Genomic DNA, 20,207 nt, shown 5'->3' with positions numbered 1-20,207 from the left:
TCTGCCTATTTTTTAAGCAGGCTATGATACTTTGAAATTAACAAGGATAAAAAATACAGCTAATGCTTAAGAACCAGCCACGGGGCATTCTGATCGGCTTTTCTCCCATGTCTTTGTGCTAGGAGACTCTGCTTGTAAAATCCTTACACTTTCCCGCCCCGCAGGGGTGGTTTTTCAGTATCAAAGATCCAAAATTAATCTGCTTATTTTAATTAAACCATAACTCAAGCTACAACGAGACATAATTCCAACCCCTCCCATTTCAGGGGGAGGGGCCAACCTGACCATGTGGACAGGGCCTTACACCCACCTTAGACCCGCCTCCTCTGCGCTATCATTGGTCAGAAAATACTGCACGCTCATTGGCTGAGGCACGTGTCATGATGGAAGAAAGGTATACCCTCACTACTACTATCCTAGGGCCAAATTTCTTGCTGGCCTACTAGATGGGCTAAATGATAAATCTGACCAGGAAAAAATTGTGTACTTGTTAGCAGATACTAATTCATTTGTTTCTAACAAAATGTCATTATTTGCCCTTGTGGCAAAGAAAATAAGGGCCAAAGTGGTCCTGCAGAGAACAAATGCCTAGAATAGCTATAGGTTAGATGGACATATGTAATCTGGAAATGTTCTTATGATGTTAAGTAATTATTATCTGAGATTACATATTCTCTTATTTACTTTTTAATTACTGATTTGAAATGTTTTAATTCTTTTAATATTTTCCTTTTATATTGTACTGGCCTATGGCTACATGCAATAAAATCTGACTTGACCTTTTGACCATACAGTTACTGCTGAAATATTGTTCAGGCTTTGAGGTACCAGGAAGTGATGTCAGCTGGCCGCACCCCCTGGAAGTGAGAGGAGCCTCGGGAAGCAATAGTTTAAATGGCTGGGGCCCCTCCATCCCCAAATATGTTCCACTTAATATTTCTGGTAAGGCCTTGGAGGAGGAGCGTGTCTCATTTCTTAAGTGCCACTCAGTGCTTAACACCCAATCAGGGCGGCTGTCCCACCCCTGAGTGCCTCCTCCTCCAACTGGCTTGTCTGTCTTTCCAGCAGCCAGCCAATCATCTTCTGCCCCCCCACCTCTGATCATCCCTCCTCCTTCCACTTCCCTCTGAGGTTTAGAGGCTGCAGATCCCTGCCGCATGACAGCTGCCCCTGCCAGTAAGTTCCATAACAGCTGCCTGCAGCCTTTCCAGGTCCTGGTGTGTGTGTGTGTGGGAGGCCATCCGCAGAGTTCTTCCACTCCACTCTCCTTATCTACCGCCCGTTGTATTCCTGAATGCAATGGGCTTGGCCCCTAGTAAGCATATAATTTTTTAAAGAAATTAAAACCTTTTTCTTTCTTCTTCACTCAGAGCCAGAAGCAATAGGCTATTATGAACTCACACTGTAGTACAACTGAGTGGCCTTCGTGACACCTTACAGTATCATGAAGGCAGATATTGACAGACATTGCAATAATTTCACCTCAATCCCCTTCTCAGAGGTCTGGTATTAAAGGAATGACTAAAGGAATGACTAAAAAAAGAACGATTAAATAAGGAATGACTAAAAAAGGAAAGACTAAAAAAGAAAAGGAACGACTAAAAACTTCACACACATACACTGACATATACATACATACATAAATGCATGCATGCATGCATACATACATACATTCCAACAAGAGAAACAAATTGATTTTATAGATGAGGAATACTGAGAAGCAGCTGGTTGTCTAGTCTATAATCAGTTCATCTATGGCAGAGCATTTTAAAGCAGAACAGTCAAATAATAGTGTAGCTGAGCTCATGTTGGAAGCCAGAGGTTCCCACAGAACATAGTGACCCTTTAAAATTCAGCAGAAAAGGAGATGATGCCAAACAACTGTTTGACAGGACCAGATTCTTCTCCTTCTTTCTCCCTCTCCTCCCTCCTGCTGTCTCAAGGGGAAGGGATTGGGGGCTTGAAATTCTGGAATCCCTTGCAACACCCCCCCCCCCAAATCTGGCATAATGGAATCAGAGCTGTCCTCAAAATTCGGGTCCAGAATGAACACAAAGTTATTCAAATCACAGATCCTTGGACAGAACCCTTGGAGATAGTCTCTCAATGTAGTCCTGGACATCTCTTTAGCCAGGTACCTTTCTGAACACAATGCCCTGTCACTGATGAAGGAGCTCTGCAGAGTCTTTGACAGCTGATGACTTTCAGTCTCCATCCCAGGGAGAAGGACCAGCACATGTTCCATATCTGAAAGGCCCTACAGCAGGGGTAGTCAACCTGTGGTCCTCCAGATGTCTACGGACTACAATTCCATACATTTTCAAACGCTGGCAGGGGCTCATGGGAATTGTAGTCCATGGACATCTGGAGGACCATAGGTTGACTACCCCTGCCCTACAGGACAATGTCAAGTGCACAGCAAAGTTCTCAAGAACAGCCATCTGGTGTCCAAGTAAGGTAAATCAAGGCAGACATTATTCTAGCTTTGCTCCAGCACATGCCTATCCTGTTCAGGCTCAAAAGAAATGCAACATCAGCCCCTAAAGCTTCTCTGAAAGAAATCTGCAAGGCAGCCTCATGCTTCTCTCTTTCCCCTTTTCTACACCATTCCACTCATGCAACTGCTGGCTGAGCTTTCAGAAGGCGAAAGCTCTTCTCTGAAACCATCTAGCAGAATGGACTCACTGACATTCAACATCACAGCTTAATTCCCTCATCCAGCCACAGAGAATGGAATGCTGGGACTTACCCCGGAGACTTCTGCAACAACTGCTGCCTACACAGTATGCAATCCAAGAGATAGTCAAGCATCATTTCATCTCTGCCGCTTCCTTCCTTTTTTGTTTGTCTTTGTGCAGTTTCCTGTCCTAAGAACTCTGTGGATCCCCCTACCATTTTTCTTAACTCACACTGAGGATGAGGGCATTCTGCACAGAAGGGAGCCTCATATTGCAAACTCAGGATTCAGCCCGGACTCAGGCATGATCTGTTTTTCGATCAAACACTTTGATCAAATAATAACAACTGACTAAGGATTCCTGGCCTTAAAGAAATATGCTTGGGCTCAACCAGAGTCAGAGCCTTCTCGATCCTGGCTCCTGCCTGGTAGAATGAGCTCCTCGAGGAGCCCTCGCTGATGGAACTTCCTAAATTCTGCAGGGCCTGCAAGATGGAGCTCTTCCGTCAGGCTTCTGTTATCTATATGAGAAACGCATCCCAGAATGGTGGAGAGAGCTATAGGCCAGCATCAGGGACCAGAGATCCTTTAACTGGGGCAAAACCCAGGAATGTCTGCATGCAAGGAAAATGCTGTATCACTGAATCACAAGGCCATCCCCCCTCCATTTACTGCCCCTCCTAACTTCTGGCAGAGTAATTAACATGAAAAATTACTGTTCAATAAAAGATTACAGTGAACGTGTCTCAGTATTGGATACGCCACAGAGCCATGATAACATTTTATCAAAAATCAAGCTACCCATCAGACATGCAGCAGACTAACAAAGCCAAGCGATCTAAAGTAACTCCTTGTCTCAAGGAACATATTAGCACTCATGACATTCACTGGGCTAACATCGAAACTGGCTATATGTTCTAAAATGCTCCAACCCCTCCAGTAATGTTTCATGCACACTGAAGAAGAATTCGAAACAGGAGCTGCACCGGTCCTTGTTTTCTGCAACATTGTGAAAGTTTGTATGCCACAGCATTGTTTATGTTTGAATATTTTGCTGCAACACCGTACAAGTCTGAATAGATAGCCACCCTTTAGGCGTTGGCTGCTGTGACTTTACAGGGCTGTAGACTCAACAGTACTTTATCTTTTTCTTAATGGGCTTGGAAGGGTTTCCCAAATGGGTGGGAGTTAATTAATTGTTTAATATATTATTTAAGTTTGTTAAGCATTTAGCTGTGATATGACCATATATGGTCAATGTCAACCTGTGTCTCCTTCCCAAATGGCCAATGATGGGCCTGGAGCGGTAGGAAGGGGAGGGGCCCCAGGTGGCCATGTACACGGTGATGCTTCCCAACCATATCCTGCATGATATCACACTACTTCTGGGGTTTCTCAAAGCCTGAAGAATTTCAGGGGTTTCTCAGTGGTAAAAAAAACTTGAGAAAGGCTGGTCTCTTCTAATGGGCATAGGGTCTCCACGTTGTCAAGAGTCTTTCCCCCCATTTGATAGCCGAGGATGCCTGGAACCCTCTGTCCACTATCTCTGCTCCCTAAAAGAAGTTGCCCTTCCTGAATCAGACCATCGGTCCTTCAGATTGGGGGCAGATTTCCAGGGTCTCAGGCTCCCTGCCTCTGCTTCCAGAATTCTTTAACTAGGAATGAAGGGGAGTGAATCTGGCATGCATCCCAGAAAGTGTGTGTGATTTATGGCTGAGCCACAGCTCTCACATTCATGCTCTCACAAATGCACAGGATTCAGAAAAGGAATCCAGCACCCATGTGCTTTATGCCCCAACAGCTGGCATGTATCCAGTGCTCCTCGGACCTTGTAGGGTTAGGCTTCCCCACTTCTCCCCACTGCTGTAGCCCATTGAACCCTGATGACCCCTGGGTTTCAGCAGGTCCATATTCTGCATGATTGCCCCACCTCTGGGGTGTCTCAAAGCATGAAGAATGTTTCAGGGGTTTCTCAATAGTGAAAAAAGTTGAGAAAGGCTGTGGTTTTATACTGAAATAAACTGAACTGAACACTTGACTCAGACTTCGTTCTGCTGCTTCAGGCCAACAGGACTACCCATTTGAACCCATGTTCCTGGAAGGGGCCTACAGCCTGCATTAGCCAATAATGTATGTTGAATGAATTTTAAATTTATAGCAGAGGTTTGTGAATTTGTTGTCTTTGCTTTAAGACTTATCAGTGCACATCGCCCAGTGCAGCCCCACTGCCAACAAGGTACTGTGAGTTTTTTGCTCCTGTGAGTGGGCTAATCAGAGAAGAGGAGATTTCATATGGCAACATCTCATTTTGTTTTTTTTTTCCAAATCACACTGAAGTTGAAAGTTTTCTGATTTGCCACCAATTTATGCATCTACCTTATCTCTACAAGCCTTTCTGTGAATGACTCCCATTTTGCACGCCCGGGAGCAGAGAGAATGACCCAGTGAAGGTTATTTTGATATCAGGGCCAAACAGGCATTTGAACTCTGCCATTTATCATTTGCTTTCCAAAGGACAAAGGCAGCCAATCCAAAGTGTGCCAGAGATCCCCTAAACACATATTTGTCACGCGCCAAGCGGGTTGTTTCCAAGCCAAGAAAAAAAAGCACTTTCACATCATGCTTAGAATGTACACTTGTCTTAAGAGATCATTTCAAAACTCTCCTCCCTTCCCTTTCAACCCCAAAGGGGCCCTGACCACAGTGACCCGTCATGTAGCAATGGCTGCAGATACATTTCAACAGGTGCAGTGACTTGGCAACATTTCAAGGAAGACCACAGCTACGGTGCCGCCCTCATGTGACAAATGCTGTCGATTTGTCACAGGCGGATGATAAATTAACGAAGCGTTGTGTGCATAAATAAGTACCGCCATATTTCCCCCCACCCCACATCGCTTCTTGCATTTGAGCTTACTTCTAGAATATCCTTTTGTTTTTGGTAGACATTTCCGTATTGCATAATGAGTGGTATTTTATGGAGCCGGATGAGGAAAGAAGAAGAAGAAGAAGAGTTGGTTCTTATATGCCGCTTTTCCCTACCCGAAGGAGGCTCAAAGCGGCTTACAGTCGCCTTCCCATTCCTCTCCCCACAACAGACACCCTGTGGGGTGGGTGAGGCTGAGAGAGCCCTGATATCACTGCCCGCTCAGAGCAGTTTTATCAGTGCCGTGGCGAGCCCAAGGTCACCCAGCTGGATGCATGTGGGGGAGCGCAGAATCGAACCTGGCATGCCAGATTAGAAGTCGGCACTCCTAACCACTACACCAAACTGGCTCTCTGAGCTACTCCTTGCTCAGAGGAACTAGTTCCTAAACTGGCAGCCTCTTGTTTCATTGGAACCACTTCTGAAGAATGATAAATATCCAGAACTTCCCCAGTGCTGGTTTATCCATGTAGCTCGTGTTGCATGTACGATGGGCCCCACACTAACAGGGCTCACAGACTCTGGGCCATAGCCTCTTTCTTCCCCCTTTCCCCTCTTTAAAGATACTCAAAGTGACACCCTTTCCCAGTGTTGGGGGGTCCTTCTGCTCCCAGTCTGGCTGCTCCCCTCACAAGTGTACTCAGCCAGGGCCCCACGAATCCTTAGGATCTGGTGCTACGGGGCCCGCAAATCCTTAAACCACTCCTGAACTCCCCCCCCCCACTCACCACCACCCTGGTATGATTCCAATTTTTGTTCTGTCCTAGAAACAGACAACGGACTAGGAAGCCATCAGCTAAACAATGAAAAGACAGTTCCTCTGAAAAAAACCTCTCCCCAGCTTCGAGTGGCTCTTTGTGGGGACTTCCCTCCATGGTTGCAGGAGTTACTCTGCAGCAGTTGACGAACTACAAGTACATTGCAAGCTACCTGCCTGAAACCTCTAATCTGGTGTACATCCATGAGTTGAGAGAAAGAGACAAAGCGGGGGGGAGCAGCAGAGAAAGAGAATTCAGCTACTTGCACCCCGGAGTCTGTGTATCTGCTGGGAGGGAAGAGAACCAAGAACTCAAGGCAGAACTTCACGGCAACTTACACCGAAAGCATCCTTCAAATATTAAAGCAATAGCGAGTTGCAAAATTAATTGAAACAGTTACAGTGCTCCTACTCACTTGTGAGGAGTTTTCATGCCAGAGAAAAGACCGGACGAGGGAAGGAGAGAGATCAATCACAAGAGACTGCAATTCCCATCTCCAGGCAATTATGATGGAGAAAAAAGCCAAATAAATTTTAAAAAGCAGAACTCCCTAGACAGCATGGAGACCATGTCTATGTGATATGCATCCGGCTGCATCTCATGCAGAAAAGAAATGGCAAAACAAAAGGGAAGCCCAGCCTGATCTTGATAAAGGCAGTGAACAGAAGGAAGGAAGGGGATGGTCTAAATTTATGAGATGAAAAGAAGGGTGTGGCATCCAGTGGCACCGGGTATTCACTGCCAGAGGGCAGTCTTTTCCCTTTTTCTCAGAAGTGCTTCTGTGGTGGCTGGATTGAAGGGACGTGTCTGCTCTTAGCACGACTGGACATGCCTCAGACAGTGAAACAACATCTCTGGGACTGAAGGCATTAGCCACTCTTTGGACTATGGGATGTCTGAAGTACAGACCTTCTGGCAGCCGGCAAACACAGCAAACGGTGTGTGAAGCAAGAATAAATTGATAAAGCTATAAAAGGGGAGTATGGCTTATTGTTTAAAAATAACCTTTATTAAATAAACTAGGGGTAAAGCCCGTTGGATCCAGGAATCCAACGGGTGCTAGAACTTGGTGGTGGGAAGAGAAAAGGGGAGAGTTGTCCTGCATGCAAGGGCATGGGGATGATGGGATGTTTTATGTAGGGAGGTTGTGGTGGTCTGGTGGCAAATGGGGTTGTGGTTCTGGTGACATGGGTGTGAAGAAAGCGTATTAAGGAATGGTTGCTGGCTTCGAAGGGGCTGGGAAGCAGGGGGTGGTGGGGAGGGCTTTTGCAGAGAGGGGGATAGCAGGGCAGGGCAGCGTGCAGGTGGCAAGGTGCCCATCTTGTAGGCCATGGCAGCATTTTGTTGGAGAAAGGGGTCTGGGGCCTGGATACATTAGCTGCACTGCAGGTGAATTTGTATGGGGAAGGTGTGGTGGGACATGTAATTGGGAGTTGGGTTGGTTTTGGGGGGGGGAGTGGATGGAGGGGGGGAAAGGCCTTCCTTTCCTCATAACAGACATCCTGTGAGGGATGTGGGGCTGAGAGAGCTTTCCAGGTTAGAGGCCAGTTTTCCTCAGCAGTTGGCAGGGGCTGGCAGGGGCTCATGGGAACTGCAGTCCACAGACTTCTGGAGAGCCACAGTTTGGCCACACCTCCCCTAGAACAACCAGAAGGACACTGGGACAAGGATGCATGCTTCAATTCCAGGGGATCCCCAGATCCCACCTGGGGATTGGCATCCCCAATTACAGTACTTTTTCCACAGTCAGAGTAGTTTAGCAGTGGAATAGGCTGCCTAAGGAGGTGGTAAGCTCCCCCGCACTGGCAGCCTTCAAGCAAAGGCTGGATACACACTTTTCTTGGATGCTTTAGGATGCTTTGGGCTGATCCTGCGTTGAGCAGGGGGTTGGACTAGATGGCCTGTATGGCCCCTTCCAACTCTATGATTCTATGATTCTACCACAGAATTCTCCCTTCAAAGCATCCATTTTTTCTAGGAGAACTGATATCTTTCGTCTGGAGCTGTAATTCCAGGGAATCTCCAGATCCCACCTGAAGATTGGCATCCCCAATTGGCCCATAACCCTTCCACCAACTCCTTCCAGGATGCCTTACCGTTTTTATTTAGATGATCATGGTTTCAGGTGTGCGCACAAACAGAAAAAAGTGAATGCCCAAACCAAACAAAGACAACTTAAAATATCAAAAGCCATGATGTAAGCACGGCACAGGGTGTCTTTAAATGCAGCTGAAATTACTTAGCAACCTTTAGAATAACGCCAGTTTATAAGCTGCCTTGAGTCACTGTGGGTAGCAGGACAGGCCGGGTTAAATAAACAAACTTCAGCACATCAGGATATTTATATCATTTCTCTTTGCAGTGTTGACCAAAAAAGCAGCCAAGAATATCATTCTCCGTCCCTCAGTTTTATCCTCAAAACAACCATTATGTGCAGTGTAGGTTGAGGAGGAGGGAAATAGTTGTTTTTCATACCCTACTTTTTACTACCCAAAGGAATCTTAAATCAGCTCACAATCCCTTTTCCTTCCTCTCCCCACAACAGGCACCCTGTGAGGTAGGTGGGGCTGAGAAAGCTCTCAGAGAACTGCTTTGAGAGAACAGCTCTAACAGGACTGTGACTGGTCCAAGGTCACCCAGCTGGCTGCACATGGAGGAGGATTGGGGAATCAAACCTGGTTTAAAGGCCACCTCTTTTAACCACGACACCAAGGAGAGTGTCTGTCCAATAAGCAATGTGCTGATTCCAGTCTGGGTCTCCCCAATCTAGGGCTGCCAGCTCCAGGTTGAAAAATACCTGGAGTTTTGGAGGGAGTAACCTGAGAAGGGCAGGGTTGGGGAGGGGCTTCAGTGAGGTCTAATGCTATACAGATCATCTTCCAAAGCCGCCATTTTCTCCTGGTGATGTCTGTCACCAGTTATAATAGTGGGAGATCTCCAGCCACCACCTGGAGGATGGCAACCCTGCTCAGATCCTACTTTGTGTCCTTTGTTGGCCATCAGTTATTTAACCACTGTATGGGGTGGTAATTCTGTCAGGTCTCTAACTACCCAGTTCCACCAAAGTGCTAACATTATCACTCTCAGGTCATTTGGCTAGATTGACAATGCTGTTGTTGGGTATGCCACCTGACCTGGAATCCCCATCATATAAAGGCCAGCAAGGCCATATCACTAGCAACTACTCAATGGACAAGTACATGGAGAATATACAGAGAAGGCCATTCCTCTACCTCATAAAGTAAAGGTATCCCCAGTGCAAGCACCGGGTCATGTCTGACCCTTGGGGTGACGCCCTCTAGCGTTTTCATGGCAGACTCAATACGGGGTGGTTTGCCAGTGCCTTCCCCGGTCATTACCGTTTACCCCCAGCAAGCTGGGTACTCATTTTACCGACCTCGGAAGGATGGAAGGCTGAGTCGACCTTGAGCCGGCTGCTGGGATTGAACTCCCAGCCTCATGGGCAGAGCTTTCAGACTGCATGTCTGCTGCCTTACCACTTTGCGCCACAAGAGGATCATCCTCTACCTCATAGTGGTCCCAAAAAATCAGGCGTAACAGACCAACACCAGATACCTCCATGTCAGGGGTGGGCAAACTGTGGCCCTCCATATGTCCATGGACTACAATTCCCATGAGCCCCTGCCAGCATTCACTGGCAGGGGCTCATGGGACTTGTAGTCCATGGACATCTGGGGGGCCACAGTTTGTCCACCCCTACTCTATGTGTTAATCTGGCAACTCCTGAAGCACTCTTTGATTAAAGTTGGACTTAGCTGAAGCAGAGCAACATTTCTGCAATGTTTACTGTAAAAGTAAAGGGCCAACCAAATGGCTGGTCTACACTCAAATTTGCGTGTGGATCCTGATTGAATTGCTCGGGGACAAGCAGGAGTTCCCAAGTGGAGCACTTCGCCCTGTAGGCTTCTCCATTGCATAACTTGAACGGACAAGCAAGGAAAATTGAATATGCTTTCACCACTTAACTCAAAACGGACAATCACTCCTTCTAAAGGAACTGTTTAAATATAATTGGAACCCTCTCCAAAGAGATGCAAGGCAGAAATGTTCTCCGCTTCACCTTGGAATTCAATACTCCCCTGAATATGATGTGCCTCTGTACTTTATTAGCAGCCCCTACACAATTAAATAGCTCTTAGCTGTGTGGGCCTTTTCAACAGATACCTTCAAACCAATGACGGAACTTGACACATTATCCCATTTAGAAGGGGAAGTTTTGCCCAAATGACAAAACAGAAAGAGATACATTTAGGAGAAGATGGATTTCGAAAGATTCCTGAAAATACTAAGATTGTTTTTAAGCAGTTGATGTCAACATTGTGTTGTTGATGTAGAAAACTTCTGTTTTACTATTTTTTAAAAAATTCTTGAATTTATTTGTATATGTTTTATGGGTTATTAAATTTTTATCAAATAGAATATTCTTTCTTCTCTCCCTCCCTTTAATCCTTCAGTCTAAAAAGGATTAAGAGCAATGGAAGGACTATTCTCTGGTGAGGAGCTTAATGAGCTTTCAGACGATTTCGGCAGTGCTAAATCCCTTGCTTGAGGATGCTTTGGCTTGGCTGGCTATTGGCCCTCTGCTTAAGTGTGTAATAAAACTGGATCTAAAAGAGGGGTTAAAGTGAAGGCATACCTCTAGCTTTGTGCAAGTATGAAGGGAAAAACTGGGTGGCCCAGCTATACCATAGATATATAACTCTCTTACATAGCAAGACAAGGAGTCACATATGTACCACTGGGAAGCTTGCCATTGCTCGAGAGATTTGTCACTCCATTGTGGCTCCCTCCTGCTCATGGGTTCTCTGCTGGTGCTTGGCTGTGGCTCCTCTTCCTCCTTCTCTGTCTCATCACCAGCCTCTGCAGGCTGACTCCTGACAGAATTCTTGTTCTATAGCCTAAGAACGCTCCTTCTCCCCTTTGCCCCAGTAGATCCTTTTTCCCACCCAAAGGATTGTGTGATGGAGGTGGGGCAAGCAGCCTCCCTTCACCACCACGAGGAGCAAGAATCCACAGCAGATCAGTCCACAGTGGGGAAAGGAGGGAGGGATGTGTGCCTGCACAGAGAACAACTCAATGAAGAACAGCTACAGGAAAGTGCAACCCCATTTTCATTGTTGCGGCTACTGGGTAGTCCTACATGGGAGAGTAGCAAGTTCACTTACCAAGGAGGTAGGTATGGGTTGATTAGCAAAAGGCAGGTTGTAGAACCACTTTCTCAAAAGCTGCCTGATTCCGAGCATTTGTATCCATAGAACAGTGACAAACAAATGTGGATGGTGTGGACCAAGTAGCTACTTTGCAGATGTTGCTGAGGGGCAGCTTGGTCAGGAAAGCCTTGCAGCTAGGACAGAAAGGCTTGCACTATGATGAAATGGACCAATGAGGCAAGGCAAACCTGCTTCATTCTGTGCCATTCTGATAATCGTCAGTACCTTCATAGTACCAAATCAGACACTGATTTGGATGTTGCTGCTTTCCCCTTAAAACAAAGGGCTTCCTGTCTTTAAAATCCACTGTTCCTTTCAAGTAAAAATGGAGGGCCCACCTGATTTCCAATGTGTCTAGTGTTCGTTCAGCAGTATTATTTATTTTTCATGTGACATATCTGTAGTGTAGCCAAGGATGTTTGAAGGTGGTTTGCTTCTGCGTCACGATCCCTAGTGTTTCTTGGAGGAACTACGACCCAAATCATTGAAGGGCAACCATCCAAACACTAGTCATAATTGCCCCGCTTAGCTTCCAAGATCTCATGGGATCTGGCTAGCCTGGACTATCCTGTTCAGCAGTGGAGCCCGGGCATGGGAAAAAATGGAAAGAACTATATCCTGATAGATATGAAATCTAGAGACCACTGTGAGCAAAAAATCCAGACTTGGTGTTAACACAATCTTGTCCACATGGAATTTGGTAAAAGGTGGATTGCACCTTAATACACTCAGCTCTCCCAACGCTATGTGCAGAAGTGACTCCTACCAAGAAGGCAGACTTATAAGGAAGGAATGACAAATCAGACTTTGTCATGGGTTTTAAAGGTTCATACATCAAATTAGCTAAGACAAGAGATAAACTCCACTGTGGAACAAGGCAAACAGATGGAGGATATAAATAATACAAAGCTTTAAGAAATGTATAGGACTCTGGAACAGAGAACATGAGAGAATATCAATACCATAATGAAAAGACCAAGTGGCTGCTTAATGAACCTTAACAGAAGAGAAGGCTAAACTCTATAACAGGGGTAATCAAACTGTGGCCTTGCAGATGTCCATGGGCTACAGTTCCCATGAGCCCCTGCCAGCATTCGCTGGCAGGGGCTCATGGGAACTGTAGTCCATGGACATCTGGAGGGCCGCATTTTGACTACCCCTGCTCTATAACACTTGAAAGTTGTGGGTAAAGCCCAAATAACAGGGTTTACTCCAATAGACAGCCCAACTACAGAATTTCCCCCCACTTAGAAGCATAAATCTTTCAAGTGGGAGGCCTCCTACAGATGGCAAAGACCTTTCTTGACCTCTGAGAAAAGCATGAGGTACATTGTCAGATGCAGAGACTGGACTTCTGGATGCAGAATGGGACCTACGTGTAGAAGGTTGTCTGTCGGAGGCAGGACCCTATGCTCTCCCCTGGAGTTTTGAACCACACTCCTCGTGCCCAAAAAGAAGGCAGGTGGTTCTGTCTGCCTTTATTTTATCTGTTACCCTGGGTAAAATCCCAAAGGGAGTGAACCCATAAAACAGGCGGCCATGCTATTGCAACTCAAAGGCATCCCCAGTAACTCTCTGTCTGCCAGTGCCCTGGAGCAGAACCAATGGCATTTCTTGTTGTCCCTGGAAGCAAAAAGATCTACTTCCAGGAACACGCATTCCCTGAATATTTACTGAAAGTAGTGATTAGTTACAGACCATTCCTGGTTCATGTCTATGTCCTCGCTTAGCGTGTCTGTGTATTGTCCTGGCTTGCAATGTGAGTGGCGATTTATTTGCATCCTGTGATCTATTGCCCAGTGTCAGTGTAGAGCCACTGCTCTGCAGAGACAAATGGAGCCTGCCCCACCCCCTTATTTAAACCGAACTTGGCCTCTGTGTTTTCTGTTGCTAGCAGAATGTGATGACCGTCGACAAGCACTGAAAAAGTCTAATTGTCCTTTGTTCCAACTAATGCAGTTTAGTGTATTAAACCAAGGGCACACCTACCACCAGGCTAAGTAAACACAACCATCAGGTTAGACTCCTAACAATTGCTTTGGGGATGGAGAGCCCTTTCCATAGGGAGTTGGATGTATAATGTGACATCCTCAGGAACCAGTTTGGAAGAGACCTCCTGTCCAGTCTACCAAAATGTAGAAAAGCTGTGGTAGATGTAACCTAAGAGCTTTCATACAGCTCTGGTGGGGTTGGCATCTGTTTGCAGAGCCCTTTTTAGCAAGACTAGTGATGCAGTGTGCCCTTCCAAAAGGCAAGAATGCATCTGATGTGGCCCCAATAAAGTCCACCAACTGAGCAGGAGAAAGGTGGGATGTGGAGACCAAGCTCCTGGGTTGCGTAGAGTGCAATTTGTAGGTCATGCTCTAAACCAGGGGTAGTCAACCTGTGGTCCTCCAGATGTTCATGGACTACAATTCCCATGAGCCCCTGCCAGCATTTGCTGGCAGGGGCTCATGAGAATCATAGTCCACAAACATCTGGAGGACCACGGGTTGACTACCCCTGCTCTAAACCATCTTCGGAGTTATTAACAGACTGCTAAGTAGAGTTAGATGACACAACCTCTCAACCTAATATGTGTCACAATCACCTAAACACTCATAGTGAACACCCAGGGTGCGGTGGCCAGCCCCAAATGTAGGAATGCATACCTATAAACATAATCCTCACAAATGTACCTGAAGTATTTCCTGGAAGCTTCACTGATCATTATATGAAAATAGGCATCCATAAACCATAAACCGCATTCTAATAGTGGAAAGATCTCCTGCAGGGATAACATGCAGATCTTAGAAACATGTACATGTTTATTTAGGGCCCTGAGGTCTGGGATGAATTCTTAGCACTTGGGAACAGTTAGTAATAGAGCCCTTGGACAGAAGACAAGAGACCTTCTGAGAAATAAATTAAGAGGAGGGCGCTGAGAGAATCCCTGGGGGTGAAGCAGAGGCATGGAGTCAGTGGACAAGGAGTCCAAAAATAAAATTTCATGTGACAGGAGGGTTGCTCCCTGGGGATTGTGAGGGCTGCTTCCCCTTTGGTTGTAGGGTTTTCTACCCTGATTATGCTGAGTGTAGAAAGATCTATAGGGTTGCTGAGGGTTTTGAAGGGCCTGAAATCTACAGTCTGAGAACTGTATGATTGAGAGGTTTGGGATCTCTGGGAATGTCTCAGGAAGTACCTCTGCTTACAAGGCTTTGTAGATGCTGAAGTAATGGCAGGTGATATGAGCTTGTTTTTGTGGGTGCAAACTAGCACCACTCACTGACAGTATCTTCAAATAGAAGGTCCTCAATCTTGGCCCTAGCAGCTTGGGAGAGTGTAGAAGATCTATGCCTCCTGAGAACAATACCCAAGGACATTGCCCTGCTATGACAGAAGGCCCTGTGCCTAGCTGCATTGAATTGTTGTTTCCCTAAGTTTTGACCCTCCAGGAGCAACACCTTCACAAGAGGTTTTTTTTAATTATTAGGGAGGGGATTGACAAACTTATCAATAACATTTCCTTTTACCCATGACAGTGGTAAAGTTCACAATGCAAAGCCCCATTGCACCCAACGAGTAAGCTTTGCACTCTAAATAGTCCAGCTGGTGACCTTCTTTGTCCAAAGGTTAAGAATGGGCTCCTGCTCTACTTCTGGCAGATAAGACTTCTGAGACCAGATAATTTGTTTATGGATGTTGGAAGAGAGATGTACAGCTGTCCTCTCTGACCTTATATACATAGGTAAAGGTAAAGGTATCCCCTGTGCAAGCACCAGGTCATGTCTGACCCTTGGGGTGACACAGACTCAATATGGGGTGGTTTGCCAGTGCCTTCCCCAGTCATTACCGTTTACCCCCCGGCAAGCTGGGTACTCATTTTACCGACCTCGGAAGGATGGAAGGCTGAGTCAACCTTGAGCCGGCTGCTGGGATCGAACTCCCAGCCTCATGGGCAGAGCTTCAGACTGCATATCTGCTCCCTTACCACTCTGCGCCACAAGAGGCCTCTCTGACCTTATATACATACTCCAGACCAAATCCCCATAGTGATCTCTTGAATGCCTTGGAGCATAAGACAACAGATCAACAGCCTTGTATATAATTAAAAAAAAATCATAATGGGATTGCTGGGCTGGGATTCCAAAGACATGCATTCCAGATCTAAGCACTATATAGATTAACAGTTTTAAGTCCTCCATTGAGGACACGGCTGAGGGTACACCCAGGTGAAAGCATGTAGATATTCTCCATTTTAGATTCTAATACTGGCCCATTCCCTCTTAAGGGTCAGACATGAGGGCAGGAGCTGTGTTGCTCACTGGAAAATGCCAAGATGTGTGTTTCTTCTTATTCCATCCCTGAGTGCAACGACCCTGCTGGTCCCATGAGCCCTATTGAGGTGGAAACATCATGGGGAAGGGGAACCAGGAGGGCTGCTGGGACTTTTGCTGAGAGGGTTGTTGTTCCTGACTCTTTGGAGGTTCTGTCTGATGTGGTGTGACCTTGAAATCATCATCAGATGGAACTTGGGATCAACGCTGTAGTCTAATGGTGACAGTGGCCTGAGTTGAAGTGGGGAAGATTGGCACCAATGTAAATTGGAGCATTGATCAGTTGGTGTAGAAGTTCAGCTCCAAGGTGAATCAGTAACTTGACATCAAGGGAAAGATTCCACCTTGGCTGGAGGTCATACTGAACCCTAATGTTTCTGCTCATTATGTGGCACCGGGTTTTCGCTTTTATTTCAGCTGAACAAGATATAGAACTGTTTTTAAAAAATCTTCTCAGATAAAACATCCTCATTTCTGAAGTCCAGAAGGCTTTCAAAGATGCTTCCTGTACCGTTTCACAGAAAGCTTCACCAAACTGGGAACTTCCTGGGAAAATGGAAATATTAGTTTCACACTAAAGTCCCACAGCACTGTGTGTGGAGCACAGTAGAAATTTAAAGGAAAGAATGCTTCCAATATCTGGCCTTACAGATGGACCCCCTGCCCCGCAAGTACTCAAGAGACAAAACTATACTTATTTTGTACATTAAAGATTTTTTAATTAGTGAAACAATCATTATCAATGTAACAAGCTGAAAAATACAGCAACCTGATAGAAGACTGAGGTAACAAAATACTTTGCCAAAAACCTAAACGACTCCCACACAAGGGTTAGAATTTCAGTGGTTATCATGAGTGAGACAATTCACAAGAACTATTATTATTTTCTGTTTCTTTTTAGAAAGAGGCCTTACAGAAATGGCATGCAGTGGGCTGCTGGAATACGGCCAAAATAAAAAATAGTGCAACAATTTTCACAGGAAACAAACTGAAATATAGAAAAACTGGTTTACCTCACAATGTGACACATGGGTTAAAAATTGAGTACTACTGCCTATGCCTCGACTGTGCGCTAAGAAGGGAAAACATGCATTTTGGCACTAGGTTTACTTAAAAATTACTCACACTCTAATAAATTAACAATAAATAATATTGCCGCAGTATAGCTCATAGCTTCACAGGTCATTAAAAACAGTCCTCCTGAAAACAACTGATAGGGACCTTTTCCAGAAAGTTCAGCAATGAATTATCGCTGGACTAGCAGTTCGAGGGCCAAGCAGCAGAACAGGCCCACACATGCTGGGTCATGGGTGTGTGACTGGACTCAAGGGAAATTTCGTCTTCAAAAGCATTTGTTTGCTCAGTGCTGCAAGGGGATAGAAGGAACTTCCTGCATGTGTCCTACAAAACAGGGGTAGTCAACCTGTGGTCCTCCAGACATTCATGGACTACAATTCCCATGAGCCCCTGCCAGCTAACGCTGGCAGGGGCTTATGGGAATTGTAGTCCATGAACGTCTGGAAGACCACAGGTTGACTACCCCTGCTACAAAGGACACAGGGAGTCAGAGAAAAGTGACGGAAAGCTCCTCTCTGCTAAGTGGAGTGAGAGGGATCCCAAACCTCCGTCTCCCTCCTTGGAGGGCCGAGCAAACAAGTACTTTTAAAGGTGGGCTCCCCTGATGCAAGTCTGAGTCTGGTCACATGCCCATGAAGTGGCACAAGTCATAGGTACTGAGTGGTTACACCCTAAATCAACTTTCTGTTCTAGGAATCGGAGGCTGAACGTGCAGACGGGGATAATCCATCTGTAAAAGCTCCCTCGTAAAGAAGGCTGATATAAACAACCCTGCCTTTGCACGCACGGATCTGTTGCCATTGCTGGGATGAGTGGGGGCAGCCGGCGAGCTCAAAAGCTCTGTGTGTGCATGGGAGGTGCATGGGACCTCTGCCTCAGAGTTTGTAACACTTTCTGATAGAGGCGGTAGTTTAAGTGGTGCCAATTCGCTTCACTTTATTATTTAATCCCTAGTAAAAGGTGCACTACCCCCCCCCCCCAGTAGCTAAGTAGAGTTCATGCTTTTATAGGAAGAGAACCATTTAAATGCGGATTAGGCTAATGACAATATCCATATATTCATTTATTTCATCTTTTAAAAACACTGTACAGCAAAGCTGCCTGTATTGCTGAATACTGCACCAAGTTACTCCATTATCACACAAGTCATTAGTGTACAATTCTCCCAAGTTCGTGTCCAGACGCGAGACGATTTAGACATCAAATTAAAATCAAGGTCAGTCATTTGTTCTTTCCTTTGCTTGAAAAACAAAACATTCCAAATGCAGATCTGCACAGGGACTTTCAAGTAGCTAAATTCCGAGTTGTTTCCTTTCCCCTACAGACGCACGCCAGTTTCATTCATCACGTCAGGAGAGACGTCCGCCTCACAAGTGTCCTCCTTTTCATTCGCTTCACGTTGGATCAAGGCCCCTGCTGGTTTTGGGGGGGGGGGGGTCGAAGCTCTTTGTGGATGAGGAGACCACGCGCATAATGATGGAGGCTGGTGAACTTTTCTCACTTCAAAGGCCAAAATACTTCTCCTTGTTCCTCTAGGAAGTACAAAATTAAACCAAAAGCAAACGAAGGATGTACAGTTCTTGGCATACTGGCTCTGGGAGTTAAATACTAACATCCTTACTCAGAAATAAGTCCCACTGTGTTCAATGGGACTTACTTCCTATGCTTAGACTATATATCCTTCATTTCCCCCATTGCTACAAATTGTTGAGAGCTGTATCTGCCACTGGCCAAGTACTGAAAAATTATCTAGTATCTTTTGATTCCCTAGCCTGTGACTACCAGTTATTTTGATGTGTAGCTTCCACTGACCTGGAAAGGGAGAGTAAGCATAGGACATTTGCTGCAACATTTAAATGCAACTATTGTGATCTGAACCATGAGCACCTGGACTACTGATCAGTAGAACGAGTTTTAGGTTGTCTAAATTTATTTAGTTCAAACTGACTTCGGGAGAAAAATTGAAAATCGGCACTCTAGTTTATGTGTATTTTGACCTCTAAGTAAGTGAGGTCAAAGTTATGTACTGGTTGTTCTCTTCCACACAATGGCAACCTGAGCGCCACCATTATATTCTTTGATTGATGTGATAAAATTAAATATGCGTGTCCTAATTCTCTTTGTGTTGCTTTTAGCATTCTGGCAGAAGACCGAAGGTCCAGTTCTTGTTTTAGCATTTCAGCTTTCTAATTTCTCATATTCAAGTCAGACATTCTTAGTATTTTTTTGGCATCCTCAAAAGAAGACAGAGCTCATGGATATGCTGTTCACAAAGAGGACTGCATTATTCTAACACAAATGTAAAATGGACTGTTTCCCCCCCTTCCTTAGTGCTATAATGAGGCTCTCGCTTTAATTCATGACATGAGAATTCGAAACAGGGAATGCCGCTAAGATGGGGTGCTTTCCTGTTTTTTTTAAAAAAGGTTCATGTTGAATTGTTTACATCTGCTAGTAGGTTTGCAGGCTGGACATTTGCGTTACGACTCCGTAGCTGCCACAATGTTTTTCCTTCTGCGTTCTGAATTGGAGTATCATCAGCAAATGCCTACGCAGACCTTCCAAAATCACATCCTTACATTTTCACCTTAGATGCAAATCCCAACAATCGTTCCATTCTGGAAAACAATCTAAACCAGGGGTAGTCAAACTGCGGCCCTCCAGATGTCCATGGACTACAATTCCCAGGAGCCCCTGCCAGCATTCGCTAGCAGGGGCTCCTGGGAATTGTAGTCCATGGACATCTGGAGGGCCGCAGTTTGACTACCCCTGATCTAAACGTATCAACTGCCAGCATCTCCTTGTGCAAGAGAATACTTGGTCAGGAAATGCCCTTGGTGATGAAATCCTACGATTCATCTGCCCTTGGGGGAATCTGGTCTTAAACTTACAGAAGCTCCTTTGCCATGGCCTCGCTCATTCCAAGTTCGCTTTTGGGTAGACAGGGCAATCAAGTGCACAGCACCTGGCCAACCTGACCAATTAAGAAGGACATATCCGCGTGCCTGGCTCCCATTATGGGGAGAGGACAAGATTCACGAGCCACGAGTGGGGTTCGTTCTCAGGACTATGACACAAAACACACGTGACAATTAAAAAGCAGAATACAATCAACAACATACGCAACATTAAAGCAAAAAAAAAAAAAACCAACAACAACACATGTATCGTTTTTTTAAAAGGTTCAAAAATGATCAAGACTCAACCAGATCAGTAGATAGC

At 45.5% G+C, this 20,207-nt stretch overlaps 1 protein-coding gene across 5 annotated transcripts in view; it reads right to left on the bottom strand.

Moving 5' to 3' along the window:
- LOC143822230 (uncharacterized) overlaps positions 1–7,018 on the bottom strand; it is a 48,895-nt gene extending 41,877 nt beyond the window's left edge. For 2 of the 5 annotated variants that reach the window (XM_077307164.1, XM_077307163.1), the window contains exon 1: positions 6,777–7,014. Coding sequence is in view for 1 of the 5 variants with exons in the window: in XM_077307162.1 (XP_077163277.1) it covers positions 6,777–6,793 (17 nt within the window). In the remaining 4 variants the exon portion in view is untranslated. Of the gene's footprint in view, positions 1–6,776 lie in introns of all 5 variants that reach the window. The other 3 variants (XM_077307162.1, XM_077307166.1, XM_077307168.1) reach the window with 3 other exon arrangements.
- Between the last annotated feature and the right edge of the window lie 13,189 nt (positions 7,019–20,207).

The sequence above is a fragment of the Paroedura picta genome, chromosome 12 (assembly GCF_049243985.1).
Source record: "Paroedura picta isolate Pp20150507F chromosome 12, Ppicta_v3.0, whole genome shotgun sequence".
Taxonomy (NCBI): Eukaryota; Metazoa; Chordata; class Lepidosauria; order Squamata; family Gekkonidae; genus Paroedura; species Paroedura picta.
Note: the sequence above shows the minus strand (reverse complement) of the source record. Positions and strands in the feature narration are given on the sequence as shown.